The sequence below is a fragment of the Tachypleus tridentatus genome, chromosome 13 (assembly GCF_004210375.1).
Source record: "Tachypleus tridentatus isolate NWPU-2018 chromosome 13, ASM421037v1, whole genome shotgun sequence".
NCBI classification, from domain to species: domain Eukaryota; kingdom Metazoa; phylum Arthropoda; class Merostomata; order Xiphosura; family Limulidae; genus Tachypleus; species Tachypleus tridentatus.
In genome coordinates, this window is record NC_134837.1 from 56,864,411 (window position 1) to 56,884,093 (window position 19,683).

The 19,683-nt window shown below is 34.2% G+C and overlaps 1 protein-coding gene across 4 annotated transcripts in view; it reads left to right on the forward strand.

Annotated features, from left to right (window-relative positions):
- The window catches only part of LOC143240405 (uncharacterized), a 90,475-nt gene that overhangs the window by 62,706 nt on the left and 8,086 nt on the right, over positions 1–19,683 (forward strand). For all 4 annotated transcript variants that reach the window (XR_013021752.1, XM_076482792.1, XM_076482794.1 and 1 more), the window contains 2 exons: positions 1,372–1,427; positions 17,005–17,129. Coding sequence is in view for 3 of the 4 variants with exons in the window: in XM_076482792.1 (XP_076338907.1) it covers positions 1,372–1,427; positions 17,005–17,129 (181 nt within the window). In the remaining variant the exon portion in view is untranslated. The remainder of the gene's footprint in view (positions 1–1,371; positions 1,428–17,004; positions 17,130–19,683) is intronic.

The following is a 19,683-nucleotide window of genomic DNA, read 5'->3' on the forward strand; positions in this document are numbered from 1 at the left end:
ATTGAAACTCATTAATCATGGTTGTTACTTTCATTTTTAACTATTTGTTAGTGTAAGTTTTCTGAGAGCTCAGTTGATCCAAGGTGCAAACTTGTAGTTAATATTGCTAAAACTGTCATTAATAAATCGTGTGTTAATTATTTTATAGGAGTAACACGAGTCACGAAGTTTTCTACTATTCGGTTTTTTTTGTAAATAGTTTTGAAATGCATTAGTAAGTCATTATATAAAATATTCTCTAAGCAAGAACTTAATTGATGCATGATAAAAAGCAAGTAGGTAGAGATAAAGATATAGAGATGCGCAGAGAGGCATACAAAAATGATGGAAAGATAGATAAATAGGCAGGCAGATGGATAGAGAGACAAATAGAAAGTCAAAGACGAATGAATAAATTGAGGAATAAACAGGCAAAAGGATACAAAGATAGGTTAATTGACAAATCAAAAAACCAAAGGTAGTTACGCGAACAAATAAACATGCTGAAAGACATAAAACAAATGGATAAAAAGATAGACAGACAGACGAATAGATAAGTAGACAAGTAGAAAGACACACATGGGAAGATGAACTTGTAAGTGGATAGGTAGAGAGAATAGTTATACAAAAGAGTTAAGTAAAACAAAATCAAAAGAAAGGACTGCATTAAAAGCAGTATATTCAAACCTCTGACTAATGTTTGTTATAGACGAAAACAAGCCGAAACAAAAATAAAAAATGCTGCACCAATTGAAAGGTTCCCACAGTACAAGTTGTAATGTGGGATATAAAATGTATCCCTCATTGTAGTGGGGATACACCGTCTGTCAGTCTTAACCTCCATTCGCCAGTCTCATATAAAGAATAACTGAATAATAAAATAAAATAAACAAAGAATAGAAATAGAAATTAGGAGAGCGAGGTGTGGGTGCTCTAGCCCACAACGTCCCACATCTATATCACCCTGCAGACAGTTGTAAGAAGGTGACTGCTTTCCAAAGTAAAGAAGAAATGAGAATAAAAATAAGGTATTGCCATTTGGGGATAAGTAAGTTGACCGTTAAGGTAGTTGTTGTTTAGAGAAGTCTAATTCACGTGCTTCGTTAATGGGAGAAAGAATTACATAGATTCTGCGTTAAAAACAGAAATATTTCTCTTATTAGTGTAGGGAAATTGTAATGAATCTCAGTTCAGCTGGTATCGGTTGTTTATGAAATGTGTTACGTAACATAGAATATTTATTAGTGTATATGATAAACGTACATGTGTCTAAGTGACTTTAGTGACTATTTGTACTCGTTGTTCTTCAGTTACAGATATATTAGTAATTTAAAACCTATTCAGGAACCATGTATTTCAAAATTGACGTTTGATACTTGTTTCATTTTTCAGTGAACGCGACAAATCGTTTATGCGGTTACTGCTTGACCTACCAGAAGCAACTACAGGTAAGTTATGATACGAGTAAGTTATGTTTATTGTATTGAAGAAATCATTCGACATCTAGTGTGAATAAACAGTGATATACCAAGTTAAGTCGAAATGGATGAAAAGAGTATTAGTAAATCATTAAACAATAATTATTTCGTATTTCGTTGACGTAATTATTGTTGATTCGTCCAAAATGTATGAGACAAGTAATAATAATTAGTTACATGATGAATAACCAAAAAGTGCAAAAATTTCTGAAAAGGAAACCTTTAATGTTACTTGAAAGTTGAGAAATACGCAGAACAGAACTTTTAAAATAAAATCTATATCCCAAACTATACCGCTCCCCGCTAGTACAGCGGCATGTCTCCGGATTTACAACGCTAAAATCAGGGGTTCGATTCCCCTCGGTGGGCTGAGCAGATAGCCTTTGTGGCTTTGCTAAAAGAAAACACACACACACACACTCAAACTATACCCGTAAGTCAACATGTAACAATGCCTTCATTCGAAAAAATGTCATTTTGACGAAACTGGATATATTTTATTAGTTTTGGTAACAAGATAATAACATTTTGAGTTTTACAAAGCTTCCTGCCATAACCTCTAAATCAGTTACTCTTTTTTTTTATGAATAAAAATTTATATATGTCACTGAAAACCTCGGAATAACAATAATTCCATTTGATTTTCCCCAGATTTAGCTTGAATTGACTTATGCGGCTTTGATCTGCTTAAACCTGTTATTGTAAGCATACGTTCAAGCACAATAGAGAATCTTAGAAAGTGTGTGGTCAAAGGTAGACCTCATTATCGTGTGGATAAGCTTATTTCTAATAAATTGCAGTGTGAGGCAATATTGTATAATTCACTGTCTTTATATTAACAACAACAGCGATGGAGTGAGAAGTTTCAAGGGCAACATGGAAAGTCGAAAATCAGTTTTCTAAAGTGGTATTAAATTTTTGGTAAAGTTCTTATGTTATTACTGTTAACTCCCGATGAAAGTAAGCTACCCATATAGATCAGAACAAAAAATTATATACGCAGTAAAAGAATAGATAATAAAATGTACTATCTGAAATTTATTATTTGTAATGATTAGAACACATTATTTCACCAGTTGGGTATCTTCGCTTTTAACGATATTTTCGACCAATAATAAGAGATTCGCTCAGCCTAGGAGACTTCGGTTAGTCCTGAAATCCATATTGTAAGCTAACAGTGTGGAATAATTATCCTAACTAGACACCGAACACAGAAGTGATAAAATAAAATTAGATGTATTTATTCTAACTAATACTGTGTTTCTGTACCTTGTTAAAAGCCTCACTTATTCTTGACTTGCCCAACATAGTACATTTAGGCTTGTCTTAAATACATAGTTTAAGCTAATAAGTGTATCTCGTTATATAGATTGATAAAGCTAATAGATTTTAGACTTTGACATTGTTCGCAGTACTAACTTATATCTTAAAAGCAGGGAATTAAAGCACATTACCAAATAACGTTATTTGTTTATTCCACGAGTACAATTCAATTCATTTGAAGAATGTTTTATAGAAATTCTAAAGAGTTGCAATAAAGTGTCAAAAGTATTTCTACAGTTTTATCTTTAAATTTTCAGTTACAATCGGTATGAGTTTGTTTATATTCACACACTGTGTTGGTTGTATATGATGTTTAGTTATTTATATTCACACACTGTGTTGGTTGTATATGATGTTTTGTTATTTATATTCACACACTGTGTTGGTTGTATACGATGTTTAGTTATTTATATTCACACACTGTGTTGGTTGTATATGATGTTTAGTTATTTATATTCACACACTGTGTTGGTTGTATATGATGTTTAGTTATTTATATTCACACACTGTGTTGGTTGTATATGATGTTTTGTTATTTATATTCACACACTGTGTTGGTTGTATATGATGTTTAGTTATTTATATTCACACACTGTGTTGGTTGTATATGACGTTTAGTTATTTATATTCACACACTGTGTTGGTTGTATATGATGTTTAGTTATTTATATTCACACACTGTGTTGGTTGTATATGATGTTTAGTTATTTATATTCACACACTGTGTTGGTTGTATATGATGTTTAGTTATTTATATTCACACCCTGTGTTGGTTGTATATGATGTTTAGTTATTTATATTCACACACTGTGTTGGTTGTATATGATTTTGTTTAAAGATGTCGTTGAGTTGTATGATGAGTTCATCAATTGTTCTATTTTGTTAAGAATTCAAATCCTCTTATCGACCAATCTTCTAAGAAATATTTCATAATGACTTCTGATTTTCCTTTCGCAAGTTAAAATGTAAAATAGGTGTTGGTGGAGAGATGTGAAAAACTTGTCAATACTCTAAAGACTTGTATTCATAGAATGTAATTTCGGTGTGAGTGATGCATTATTACAATGCAAATTCTTCTGGTAATAAAATGAGAGGGGGGGGAAGAGAACATTAGCGATCGATCAAACTGTAGTTTTGAAGTTAGATGTCTGTGTATGTAACCCACGGAGAATACAGGTTAATACCCTCCAACTTTCTATCTGTTAGCTCTGTTTGTCTAGAGTAGCTTCGTTATAGTGCGAGAGTTGATCGATTTACATACATATGTCAGATGATAGTCAGAGTAAGTGTACCTGGTTAGCAGCAGTGGTTACATACTTGAAGCAGGGATAAATAAGCTTGTTCTTGGTTTCTTACCACTGTATTCAACCTTCAGGTTGTACTACGAATAAAAACGTAAAGAAGAAATTTAGTCCCCACCTCTGGGGATCAGCGAAATATGTATGGAACGTTAAAATACAAGGTTTTGTTCCCGCAATGGATATTGTAGTTTGCCTGCTTTGTAGGTTTCCATAAGAAAACAACAGGATAATGTTTATTACTTTGAACAAGCATTTTGGCAGAGAGAAAAAATCGTTTGATCGAGTTTTTTTTTTTTTTTAAATAATGTTGGTTTCCTCTAGAACGTAATCGTATACTGACTACATTGATAGACACTTCTCAATGGAGAAAGCTATTCATTTTTAGTGCACATTTCAGAATATCTATAGCTTACATTCGACCACTAAAGTGTTTAACACACAATTAAGTAACTCTGATAATACGGAAAAAGGGACCTTCCTTCCTACGACGTTGAGGTTAAGGCACTAAACTCTTAATCTGAGGGTCGCGGGTATGAATCCCCATCGCACAAAACATGCTCGCTCTTTCAGCCGTGGGGGCGTTATAATGTGACGGTCAATCCCACATTTCTTAGTAAAAGAGTAGCCAAAGAGTTGGCGGTGGGTGGTGATGACTATCTGCCTTCCCTCTAGTCTTACACTGCTAAATGAGGGACGGCTAGCGCAGATAACCATCGTGTAGCATTGCGCGAAATTCAAAACAGACCAAACCTACGACTGTCATAAATAATTTTTAGTTTAGGACACGAACTTAGTAAGATCTTAAAAGAGCTAGAATGTGATTACAATCACGTACTGCTAGGAAGTATTTGGGTTTCGTCAAAACAACATATTGCTACAGAATGCCAGAAACACTTATAAAATAGTTTTATTACTGTAATTGTTTTAGTGAAATTATGATTGCCATCATAAACTTATTTTGCTTTGCATCCATAGCTGAAGATCTTGTGTGTACATAGATGAATGTTAATTATTAAATTTTGGGACTGGGCGCGGTCTGGTGGTTAGTGTGTTAGGCTGCAGATCGAAGGGTCCAGGATTCAAGATTCTACACCGTTGAAAACAAGCTCCACACTTTCTCCCGTGGGAGATGTTATAAAGGTGTCAATCCCGTTATTGGATTCAAAGATCAGGACAAATTACTCTTTGCTATGGGTGATGCCTTCTACCTCTTCAGTTGTCCAAAATTAGGATAACTGTACATGAATCTTAGGGGTCTCTCACCACTCTATTGAGCTCAAGTTGACTTTCATGTTAAAAAGTTTAATTATATTCTGGTGAGAGTTTGAACCTTTTATTATGTATTTTCCCCATTAGATAGGAGCGCGAGAATAGGGTATTCAGTGTTCACTGTCTGTCAGTGTTGTTGTTTTTTAATCTGTGATATTACCTGCATGTTTTAAAATTAACTTTCTGTCTTTCTTCCACAAGTAACTATTCTGGTAAGATGTACTATCTTTCTTACTATATATCATTCTCTTCCCATATGTTCTTTCATCATTACTAAATGACTTTTATGGTTGTATAGTATTGACTAAACTATACGGCATGTTTACAGGATGATAAGTTGAACAGATGTTGTGATCATAGTACTGTCTAAATTTTAAGCCATGTTTACAGGCATATTTTGAAATTGTGCATACTGTTATCTTTTACGTTAAGGCTGGATTTCTTGAGTGGAATAGGGTGGTTTGCCTTTTTCAACTAATTATAAGTGTTAAAACAATTCTTTCTAATATAGATGGAAATAAACATGTACTTGCATCTCTGTGTGTGCAACAATCTTTAATTTAGAGCAGTTTGTTTTTTTCCTCTAACCTGTACCATGATTTAAATATGTAGTTAAATACTTTTACCAATATTTACCATATTTTTCATATATTTCAAATCCAGGTTCACTTTTATTCAGATTCTTATAAAAGATCCTTAACGGCATAACTTATTTTTTCTTACTTTTACCTCAAATAACTGCAAAATACTCTAGTGAGTATAAAACTTTGTAGATTTGATCTCGTAGATCCTGTCAAGTTGAAGTTTCTGTAGATTTATTTTCACAACCTGAATAGGGAATGAAGTATTAGCTCGTTTCATATGAAATGACTGATTATATATGTAAAAATTAAAACACCATATTTGTTACATACACCAATTTTACTAATCAAAAAGTGCTCCATTTTCTACGAGGGTTTTCTCGTAACAGGATACTGATGAAAATATCTCGTTTCTATAAAACTCCGTTGTTTTGGAGATAATAAATTCTTCAGAGACTTTGACAATAGTTTCCTGATCCTTTAATGTTTTTTTTTTCTGGAAAAACAGTTTCAAATGCCGGTAAAGGTAATAATCAGTTGGAGATAGGTCAAATGAATATGGTAGATGCTCCAAAATTTCATGTTTCAATTCTCTCAAATTTGAAATGGTGATTTGTGGGGTATGGAGTCTGGCGTTATCTTGCAGCAAAATCGGACCATGCCTGTTTACAATGATGGCTGCTTGGTTGTTAATATGTGATACATTTTATCAGTCTGTTGGCAGTAAGATCGTGCTGTAATTGTTTCACCTGGTTGAAGAAAGAAGTAATGAATAATTTCCTCTGAAGACTATCATACTGTCACCATAAGTATTTTAGGTGCAAAGGCGCATATCTTGGAGATTTATCTGCATTTAAACATTGTCCCAATCTCTTTCGGTTGTCGTATACGATACAATTTCGTCACAGGTAACGATTTACCTCAAGAATAACTCCCTCTTGTTCCTAACCAATTTCTGCCCTTCTGTAAATTTGTGTGGTAAGCAATTGTTCAATTTTTTAACCTTTACGATTGTAGCCAGGTAACAAGTCTGCTCCAAGTTTCCGAATTGTCATGTGTGGGTTAGCTTCCGCAATAGCTCTTAATCTTTCTTCATTCACAGCAGACTGAGATTTTCCTCGGGGCTCATTCTTGAGGTTCATATCACCAGAACGAAATTTCTGGAACCAACGTTGAATAGTCCATTGAGAAGTAGTCCCTTGTCCAAAGGGCAAATTGTTGTTTTTAGCAGCCTCGGTTGCATTTTTTTCCCAATCTTAACTTGTACAAAAAAGTAGTTTGAATTCTTTTTAAGACATCACCTTGTATATGGTCCCACAGAAACACAAAAACAATTATAATACAACTTGGCATGACAGACAAATGAGAAGCACAGCACTCTCATCAGTACTAAATATCATACTGTATCCAACTTACACTAATCGCATTCACTCTTCAACTAAGCGAAAGTCGGCCGTTTCATATGAAATGACCTAATACTTTTAGTGAAATTACGCAAGTGTGTTTTTGTCGTGAGTTGATAGACCATCATTATAGCTTATTTCACGTAAAAAATAACCTAAGCGAAAACATGCATTCTCCAAACATATTAACCGAGAGTAAACAAATTTTTGTCTTCATATTAAAGTAATGGTCTCTTATTGCTAGTTTTGTTATAACATTGTAATTTGTTTAAATATTGTATCAGTAAGGGCTAAAGTTTTCTCTCTCGAATGAAGACGATCACGAGTTCAGAAACATCAAGATCAGATGAGAATTTTAAATCAGCCGTAGTAAAACTTCAGTTATTATAATATGCATACTGCATTATTCAAGAATTATATGGACAACGAAAATAAAAAACAAAATTAGCCAGATAACACGAAACAAAGATTAAATTTGTGGAAGGTGCAGGGGCCTTCGTAACATTTTAATGCCGTGGGGGCATTATAATGTGACGGTCAATCCTGCCATTCGTTGGTAAAAAGAGTAGCCCAAGAGTTGGCGGTGGGTGGTGATGACTAGCTGACTTCTCTCTAGTCTTACACTGCTAAATAAGGGACGGCTAGCGCAGAAAGCCCTCGAGTAGCTTTGCGCGAAATTCAGAAACAAACAATATATATTTTTTTAAATTATACTGATTAAAGAAAAATAAATTAGTAATCACTTTTGAGTAATAATGGTACAGCAAACGAAGATCTTCTGATATTGCTTTGTTCTGGGACCGAACATGATTTAATGGTTAGCTTGCTGATCTGTTGGATACGATTTTGAGACCGTTGATACCTTACAAGAATGTAAAACCCTACTGTTCTGTCGTTGCGTTACAAGAACGTAAAAATCTCACTGTTTAATTAGAATAGCCTAAAAGTTGTCGGTGGGTGCTGTTGATCACCTGTCTTCTCTCAGTCTGTCAGTTTAAAATTATTGATGGCTAGCACTGATATTCCTTGTGAAGCTCGTGCAAGTATTCGAAACAGGTCTCACCTTTTGTTTAATGATAATGGGGTAAAGTTTATAGTTAATAATTTGATACATTCGTTTTCCATCGGCGGCTTAGCGATAAGCATGGCGGCTAATAATACCTAAATTATGTATTCAATGCATACGATGAAAATATTACTGATAGCCATTGAGCAACATTGTATTGAGTAACAAACAAGCATAACAATTTTTTTTTAAGTGACTGATGCGTTGTTTTGAGCTTCCGAACTTGTAATTAATAAGTGTGCGTGTTTTCTTAGAGCAAAGCCACATCGGGCTATCTGCTGAATTACTAAGTGAAGGAATGCCCTTCGATATACTGATCAATTTTCTACTCGTAAAAGGTTTCTGAAATTTCTCACTCCCTATGTCACAAAACTAGCATTAAAGGTTTCACAGTCAAATATTTTGTTGTGGGAACAAGAAAAATAATATTTTGAGGATTTAAAGAGAGATGTGTGACTTCCTAACACTTTATGGTTGAAATGTCATGCTGTTTTGTGGAATAGTCTTTGTGAAGGGTATGAGACCGTCCGTGGTCATCAGTCCTTTATCATAACAGTCAAAGGCCTGGTCGTAACATTGATAGACATTGCAACCTGACTGTAGTCTTTATATATGTATCATGTAACATATACTTGCAGAGTTATTCATATATATGTAAAAACGGCTCGTTTGGGTTGAGAAATTTTTTACGTAGAGGAGTGAACAACGTTTCGACATTCTTCGGTCATCGTCAGGTTCACAAAGAAAGAGAGAGATAACTGACCGGAAGCTGACCACATGTTTGAAAGGGGTTGTGTAATGAGTGTCGGAATGTAGAGGGCGGACTTAGATGTTGAATATACAATTTTATATTATTTCTTTTTATTATTATTTATTATATTATATTTTAATATAGATATAAAGGTGTTTCTTTGTATTGGTTTATTTTGGGCTTAAGTTGTTGTATAAGTAAGGCTTCTTTAATTTTGCGTTTGTTTATGTTTGTTTCTTTATTTAGTGTTTGAGTGTTTTCTATAAAGGTAACGCTATAGTCATAATGAATACGAATGAATACATTCAAAAAATGAAGAACATCCTATCAGACACTAACAAATTTAAACTAATACACACAAATCTAACAAAGACACACGAAACACAACTAAACAAAATACTACTAAAAATGAAAAAAAGCCAACACAATTTCACAAACACTTTATTCCTATCTACGCAAAACCGACTCACGCACACTACAAATATACGGCATCCCCAAACCTCATAAACTAGATTGTCCATTACGACCAATAATGTCCACATACGAGGTCTGTTCAAAAAATACGCGGACTGACGTCATAAAACAAAATGTACTTTATTTAGAAGTTACAGGTCTGGGACCCCTTCAAAGTACTCTCCTCCCCAACGCACACACTTATCCCAACGGTGTTTCCACTTGTTGAAACAGTCCTGGTACACTTCTTTTGTAATGTCCTCCAGCTCCTTCGTCGCATTTGCCTTAATCTCGGGAATCGTCTCAAATCTTCTTCCTTTCAAGGGTCTTTTGAGTTTGGGGAACAAGACAAAATCGCAAGGAGCAAGGTCAGGTGAGTAGGGGGGTGGGGAAGAACAGTGATCGAGTGTTTGGCCAAAAACTCACGATTTCTGAGGGCTGAATTTCGCAGCAACGCAGTGCATCTTCAATTTTTCGGTCAAAATCTCGTAACAAGATCCAACTGATATCCCACACTCTTCAGCTAGCTCCCTGACAGTCAGACGTCGTTTTGCCCGCACCAGGGTGTTGATTTTGTCGACGTGTTGGTCGTCAGTTGACGTGGAAGGACGTCCAGGACGCTCATCATCTTCAATGGACTGTCGACCATCCTTAAAACGTTTATGCCACTTGAAACATGCCGTACGCTTCATGGCAACATCACCGTAAGCCGTGTTAAGCATAGCAAAAGTTACAGTTGCAGATTTTCCAAGTTTAACACAAAATTTAACATCAAGTCGTTGCTCCTTCAGGTCATTCATTCTGAAATCCGCCAAACGAAAAAATAGCACTTCACTTAAAACCGCGTAGCTAATACACAAATGAAGATATCTGCAATCGGGAAATGGCGTCGTAATCAGCTGATCTGTGCGAACCTAGCGACACCAAGCGGATTCCCCTGGAACCAACTGGAGCCGAGCAATTCAAACAGTCCGCGTATTTTTTGAACAGACCTCGTATGAATCGTTTAATTACAATCTTGGTAAATACATAGCATGGGCATTCTCCAAATATGTAACATCAGCCAGCTCATTCATCAAAGACTCTTTTAATTTCAAGTCTAATCTAAATAAACTTAATCATAAAGCCTTAATGGCCAGTTTCGATGTTATATCCCTCTTTACAGAAGTTTCAACCACTGAAGCCTGCAAGATAGCCTTAGAACTCTATATCCGAGACCCTAACCCAACTATAGACATTCCCAGTAACCAGTTAGCATCCCTCATAGAATTCACCACAATAAAGACAAACTTCATGTTCAACAACCAAAACTATATACAAACAAATGGCCTAAGCATGGGCAACCCAGTATCACCAGTTCTAGCCAATATTTTTTATGACACAAGTTGCAACACAAGGAATTAACACAGCATTACATCCACCACTATACTGGTACAGATATGTAGATGACACGGTTGCGGGATTGAAATCTACAGAACACATACTTAATTTTTTCAATCACATTAACTCTATACATCCCAACATTAACTTCACATGTGAACAGGAAGAAAGCAATCAAATATCATTTCTTAATCTCAAAATTACAAGAACCGACACATAATTCAAAACAGAAATCCACCGAAAAATCACCCATACTGAACTATACATTCCTTGGGACTCAGCACATGAAACAAAACAAAAACTCATAATACTAATAAACCAAATAAACACAGCCATAAAACTATGCTCACCAGATAAAATTAACGATGAATTAGACAAAATAAAACAATACTTCATCAACATCAATAAGTTTCCTCCACAAACCGTAGAAAACATTATACGCACACACCTAGACATAAAGCAAAATCAACCAACAAAAGTAAATATATCTCATGAATCAAAAAATCACGAAACCATATACTGCTGCATACCATATATTCCCGATATCAGCAGAAAAATAACCAACATTTGGCAAAAACTAGTAACAAAATATGGCATTCCAGTTAATACCAAATTTATTCAAAAACCAGGCACAAAACTGAGGTCTATACTATGTAAAAACTACACTGACAAACATCACACCAACTTTATTTATAAAATACAATGTGATAACTGCCACGATTTCTATATTGGAGAAACAAGTAGAAAAATGGAAACCAGATTTAAAGAACATAAAAAGTCACCTTCACACGTTTTCGAACACTTAGTCAAATAAACACAACATAACCATAGTAAACACTCAAATGGTAAATAAAGAAACAAACATAAACAAACGCAAAATTAAGGAAGCCTTACTTATACAACAACTTAAGCCCAACATAAACCAATACAAAGGAACATCTTTATATCTTTATTAAAATATAATATAATAAATAATAATAAAAAATAAATAATATAAAATTGTATATTCAACACATTAGCCCGCCCTCTACATTCCGACACTCATTACACAACCCCTTTCAAACATGTGGTCAGCTTCCGGTCAGTTACCTCTCTCTTTGTGAACCTGACGATGACCGAAGAAGGCCGAAACGTTGTTCACTCCTCCACGTAAAAAAAATTTCTCAACCCAAACGAGCCGTTTTTACATATATATTTCTCCACAAGTGGGTTTTCTCGACATCACTGAGAGTTATTCATATACATACATCTTTATATACACTAGTATAAAATCCCCGCACTCCACTGTGGGATACAGAGGCCCCATTGTAGCAGTTAAGCTCCTCCATTATCTACGGTTGTTTCTGTAGCTACTACAAGGGGTCTTCTATTTGAAAATAAACCTCATTAATCTAAATACGTGTATCATGTTTGGTCTTCCTAGCTTATGGGTAGGAGTATGAACACATTTTGAAACTTGGATCCCGAAGCAGTCAGGAACACAAATCCTATGGCAGGTGAGAGTTCAGTGACCCTGACAACCTACTACTAGACTTCCATTATGTTTGAGTGATCTTAAGGGCGCTTTTTAACCTCCCCTTGGTAGGGATTTACTTAATATATAATATATATATGTAAAATGCCCCCTGGACCACCCAGAGTCCTCTTACCAAGTTTAGTTTTCCTATAATCAAAACTGTGGGAGGGGGGGGTGCTTTGAACAATAATAAATTCTAAACATATACATCTTGATTTAGTAGAAGTTTTAATTCTTGTATTACTTATAGGAACTATTATTTCATTACATGAAATAAAATGCATAGTATTTGCTCTCAACTTTCATTGTAGGTATCTACAAATGAGTCATTGTTTTAACTGCATCATTAGTCAAAGCACTTCTTTCTAGTTTTATATATTATACATTCTACTGTATACGTAATAGTCCCATAAAACTGTTTGTGTGTGTCAGTGAATTACATTATGTTTTCCAATCTCGATTCCTGTTTATACACTTTTTCAGGCTTAGCTGTTGAACTTGCAGAATTTAAAAGCTAAGCCTGATGTAGGGCATATGCCTGAAAGGTAGTAAATAGAGGTTTTTTTTAAATTACAGATGTGTGTTTTATCTCTTTACAATATCTATTGCAAGAACGTTTTTTCATGTCTTGTGTTTTTGTTTATTTACACATCCTGATGATTTCACTGTAGATTCAGGTTTCACTTTGTAAAGTTGTGTACCATCTTTTCTGATGACTGTACTTTAGATTCACGTTACCCTCTGTGAAACTGTATACCATCTTTCCTTATCATTGCACTTTAGATTCAGGTCTTTCTGTATAAAACTGTTGGCTACATTTTTTTTAGTATTGTCTTACTATTATAGGTTTTCTTTTTGCATAAACAAAGACCTTGTTTTCTGATGCTTTCTCTTCTATTGATAATTCTTTTACAGTTCCATTTCTTGTTATGTGAGTTAGTTGATGTTTGTATTATAACAATTTGATGACTGCATTTACAGTTTCAGGTTTCTGTGTGTGAATTGTAGCTATTTTTTTTGAAGTCTTGTCATGTAGTTCCTGTATAATCTTTCTGCTGTTACTGAAGAGCATATTTTATAGCTTTAGTACTCCTATATGTAACAGCAGACAACATTTTCTGATGTATTTTAAGTATGGGTAGAACTTAATAGAAGGGATCAAAAAGGATTTCAATAACTTGTGAGCTGAAAAAGCACCCTGCAGAATTCATAAGTGTAAACCAACAATTCAAAGTATAGGTTACAATATATTATGTACATAAAAACTAGTTGCATGCCAAAACTTTGGTAACATTTCTGGTATAACATTTTAAACGTACCAGAAGGAGCACCTTTTTGGTCTACTACATGCCTGTCTGATTACATCAACGAGGCTAATGCCTATATGCCTCGGACTATTGTTACAAGATTTCTCCAGCTTACATTACTGGTCTATGGGCATCTGCTTTTGAAATTCCAAGAAGAATCTATCTAGAGAGAGGTATAATATAAATGGTAAAGATATCATGCATGCACTTAAATATTTTTTCAACCCAACTGATGGTACTAGATTCATAATAACAAATTTATAAAATTTAATTATTTTTTTCTGTAGTTTTATACATTTATCTGTAGGCTGGGGATTTGATGTAGGGTGGCTCAGATTATTCACTGAATTGCTATTTTAAATATATTTTTAATAAGTCATCTAAACACTATACAGTGTTTCATTTTATAACAATATCTATTTAATAACTGAGTCACAAATTCTGGGAATGTCTGTAAGCATTGTTTTAAAAGTTTGAATTTCTTGTTCTTTGGTTTTTCTGCTTTTTTTATTACACAATAACTCAAAAACCAAAACAGTGGTGTCAATCAACTTCACTGAGATGACATAAATTCAAATTGAGTATTTCATTTTACAAGTATGTATAACTAGTAGTAATTAAAAAACAAATCATAATTCTAGTACAAACAGTTATTATTAGCCCTTGAAGTTAACTTTCTTGCAGAATTATGATGTCCCTCTAAAAACTTAAGTATAGGGTGAAACAGGAATTACCAGTCAATAACAGATAATAAATATCACAGTTGGAACCTCACTGTATTTAGAACTTCATTGTTAGTACAACCTTAGGGGTGGCTAATATCAAACCTTTGAAACAGTGAAAACAACATAGTAGGGATGTTATTTGCATATGATAGTATTAGAGGCAAGAATTAACATATAACAATATGTGTAGCCATTTAATCAGTAACAGTTAAGTTTAATTTATCCTATTTTTTGTCTGTTAGTATTCTACTACACTATGTAAATATGATGAAAATGACATTCCTCCTATTTGTGTGTATTGTTTTTGAAGGATTGATATTAACTACCCCTGCATTTACTTTCTTTTTCAAAACGTTTATCTTTATTTGTACATTTCATTATCTGTGTCCTACAGCTGCAGGTCATTGTGCGTGTATCTTCAAACCACCTAGTGTCACTTAGTTAAAGGTCACGTTCACATAAGATATCCTTGATATATTCAGCAGTATACGACGTGCTGACATCGAACTTTTTCAAAATTAACCTTGCTTTCAAAAGACATGTTTTTGGACCAGTTTGCTCACTGAGCCAACACAACTCATATAATTTGTTGTAAATCCAGGACACTAGTCATCCTTATGATGCCATTAATTAAACCATTATGTGGTGTAAGGAAAAGCTGACCATGCTGGTACATGATTACCCGGGGGTTGAGCAAGCAGCAGACATATATATTTATATATATATATATATATAGTTTCATTTCCAGCCTGGAGAGAGAAACTCTCTATCTAATAATGACTTTTGCTTTGTAAGATAATGAAGGAACAGTGGAAACATCGATCGTTTATAAGTATGCAGCAAATCAACCGGAAATAGCTCATCAGTGGTTTCGAAACTTGTAATTGAATTCTCTGTGCACAACATGATAGGCCTCGGATTCATTGCGTACTCCTATCCTTACTCTTTGCTTTATCAGGGCCTGCCCCATCACTTTCTAATGTTTAGGAACATTTATTCAGCAGTTTTCTTCTTTTTTTTATAGCTGTTTAAGTTCCAGAGAAATGCAGGTAATGATTTCAGAATTGAGAAGAAGTAGCGGCCATCTTGAAACTTCGAATTTTATGTTTTATACTTTATATGAGACGTAAATACCAGATAGAGGTCTCAAATTACAGATATACAATTATATTACTGTAAATACTAGACAGGTTTCAAATTACAGAGATATACAATCATATTACTGTAAATACTAGATAGAGGTATCAAATTACAGAGATATACAATCATATTACATTTTTCACTGTAATTCACTTAATAATATAATAATTCCTGAGGTAAAGTAATTAACAATGATGTCGTTATACCTTCCATCGATAGGTTTGAAACTTGTAGGTATTTCGATGTACCTTACATAAATTATCCAAAAATGTCGTATTTGTGTAGAGTATAAAAAGTTCATGATTTTCAGTATACTCTTTGGTTCAGTATGTGAAGTTTGTAACAGAATAATACGCAACTGGTTTTATATATTAAAGTCTAATACTATGTACTAACTATACTGAGATTTTAAGAATACTTTTTGTAATTTTTGTGTAATTTAAGAATGAAGTGTTGCCTTTACCTTCTTATTAGATTGTTTAAGATCTAAATTTAATAGCAAATTGAACAGAAAACGGCTATGAGAGAAAAATGACATTTGTGACGTTACAGTAGTTTGTTGATTTTGTTGGACACGAGGAAGTTTTAAAAAACGAAAAGAGTAGTTCTAACGTTGTAATTTAATTTAATGAATGGTTTAGGTTAAGATCTCAACACTGGTTTGAACCTCTTTCTAACTACTGGTGTTAACCTACTTGTAAACCGAGGTGTTTAGTTTGAAGTTAACAGTATAGAGAACAGATTAAGTTTCCAAAGTACTGATTATATTCTAGATGTACTTCTGCAGGGCCCCCGAAAGTGTTCTCTGTGAATAGTAAATAAAACTGTAATTGAGAGTAACAAATATCTTTATTTTTTGCTTATGACGATCATATATCATACTGTGTTGTAGCCTACAAAATGCATAGTTGTTCTCGTGATTCATGGCATGCGGACGCTTTTCTGACGTCACTACAGTACAAATTGCAACGTTAAGCGCCCTTTTTACTTTATTTTAATGTCTACTGATTGACTGACAGAGAATGCACTACTGTATAATCCTAGTAGTAGTTAAAACAGCTGACGTTTTTAGGCGGCCTTTGGCCCCCATTTGGGGAAATAAAGCATTGTTGTACTTCTGGTGTTCTCTTGAGACTAACAGGAACTATTATGCGTATTGCTCAGTAAAATCGAAACGTAAGCAAATACATATTTGCCCGATAAACGTGATAGTAGGCATTCTTCAACGATTTTGTAATTATTTTTGTCATTATTTTCCAACTATGTGCAATTTAATGTCTTCCTGTTTGATTTGCCTGCTATTTTACTTATTATCCAACATTTTCATTTCAGCTTTCGCCAACCAGCCGTTAAAGTTCGCTCGGCTGTTGTTTGGGCCGGTGTTTTGGATAACGGTACTAGTGAGAACAACCCTAGTCATTTACTTCGTACAGCATTTTCTGTATAACAAAGAAGAGGTGAGTGTTCGTCGTCTTAGGTACATATTTGTTTTGTTACCTCATCAGGAAGATATGTATGAAGTGAAAGAGATAAAAAAAAGGAAAACAAGTAGATTAAAGTTTGTAGTTCTGCGAAAAAAATTACTTTTGTGACAGATTATGTGAACAAACCAATGATTTTTAATTGTTTTTAAGAGCGATGACATATTCCATTTTGTTAACTTGCCTTCTTTAATACTAATGGTTGTAATAGGTAAAAAAAAGTATTATTATTTATTGTGGTTGGAATTTAGAAATATTGTTTTGAACTGTTAGCTTTAACCTCGTAAACAGGTTGAACCTCGTGAAATATTATTTAGCTTACAGTTGAAAATAACGTTATTAGAAGGGATACTACTGAATTCATACCGGATTTAGTTTGTGTGTGTAGATGTATCAGCAAGTTATATCCTAGTCTTGAACTGCATAATTTACGCTTGATGAGCAGGTTATTGATAATTTCTTTACTGCTGGATTTTTATTCGTGTAATACACATGCTAATTATCTATGGATGCGTGCTCTAATAAATCTGTATTAAAGAAATAATGAAATACAAAGCTTTCTCACCATCTGTTTTCCTCCCTCCAACTTTTCAAGCGATGCATTACGTGTATAAGATATAATACAGATGTGTATAATAACCTTTTCCTTCCCTGTATGTGTGTGTGAAAGACGAAAGGGGACCAACATGTATCTACCAAAGGTTCAGCTGGTTTTTATACAGATAACTTCAACTTATGGAAATTAAAGAATGAATAGTAGTTTGAAATTGGCCTGATGGAGGGCTTCGTGACTGAATTTAGCTGAACAAAACCTAGAAGATATGCATACATTTTGATGCAAAAGTAGAGATGTTTAACGTTCGTTGAAGGCGTAGGTTTTGAATGGATATCATAAGCTTAGTATGTTTGTTTTGTTTTTGGAATTTCGCGCAAAGCTACTCGATGGCTATCTGCGCTAGCCGTCCATAACTTAGCAGTGTAAGACTAGAGGGAAGGCAGCTAGTCATCATCACCCACCGCCAACTCTTGGACTACTCTTTAACCAAGGAATAGTGGGATTGACCGTAACATTATAACGCCCCCACGGCTGAAAGGGCGAGCATGTTTGGTGCGACGGAGATTCGAACCCGCGACCCGCGGATTACGTGTCGAACGCCTTAACACACTTGACCATGCCGGGCCGATAAACTTTGTATTTTTAACTTGTGGATGATATAGATAGATGTCTCGGTATAATATGTGGTTTTGATCTCCTTAATTTGTTTATTCAATCAATAAAGTTCAAAAAAACAACGAAATTTCTTCTGCTACTGTTTAAGTAACAAGTTTATGTCGTGTGATACTTTAAGACCTAGAACCTGCGTTATCAGATATTGTTAACTGGAACCTCGTCTTCTGGGTTTATTATAAACAGCTGATCGTGTTTAACGTGTCTCTGTTCTGGATTCCAGTGATTCGCTGACTGCGCCACCTTTTCACGGTTTTAGCTACCACCTCTAAGTTCACCATGTTTTGCAGCAATGCAAGGTGGTAAGGATTGTGAAATTGGATAAAACATTGATAAAGGTTCAACATGAGAAAATTACTCCAAGCGTTTTGTATAAGCACATTATAGTCAGATCTGAATATTGCAAATCAGTCATATAACTGTTTCAACAACTACTGTCTCGAGACAAACGTTAACACCAGTCTGTGTACTGTTTTTATTATTTAATATATCAGGATTCTTCTCAATTGGGGTTAAGATGTATGAGTTAATGTTTTTAGTGTCCTGGGGGGGGGGCAATTACGACAGTTTCCAGTACAGTGAAATCAGGATTTACTAAGTAGACTCTAGAAATACTAAACTGATATAATAGTTGTACAGACAATAATATGTAAACAAAAGTCTAGTTTTACACTTTTGTGTATGAAGTCACATGTTTTAAGAAAAGCTCACGTTGTAGAGGTCAATACAAACATAATCCATTGATTTTTATTTAATGATCTTCTTATTTTGACGTCAAAGATTTCTGCAAAACTTTCAGAATTTAGCTTGTTACTGATTTGTCGAAAACGTCTAGAAGCAATAATGATAATTTTAATCATACAATCGAATACTTATGAGAAACGTTTTTCAAAAGGATGGGGTCGCTTTGTCTAAATATAACAATAACTGTTATTTTTTGTGTTGTGATATGATCCATTACAAATTACATCGTAACAGAGGTTTGTGTTTGTTGAAAGGCTTTTGGTTTTCTAGACAAATATATGAAGTATATAGTCAATTCTCTACTAATTACGTATGTTGCATGTTTTGGTTTTTAACTGGTATTTTGATAAACGCTGCTACATCATAATAAAGTTAAAAATTTAAAACAAAAGTTAAGTTTTTATAAGGTAAAGAGATATCTGTTTTACAGTTTTCTTTCAAAGATACCGATTGCTGTCTACGTATAAGTTTGAACTGATAGACAAAAGACAATAAAACTTGTCAAATGCACTTGCCGCCAGCTATTGGGGTACTCTGATATGATAAACACTTTCACAG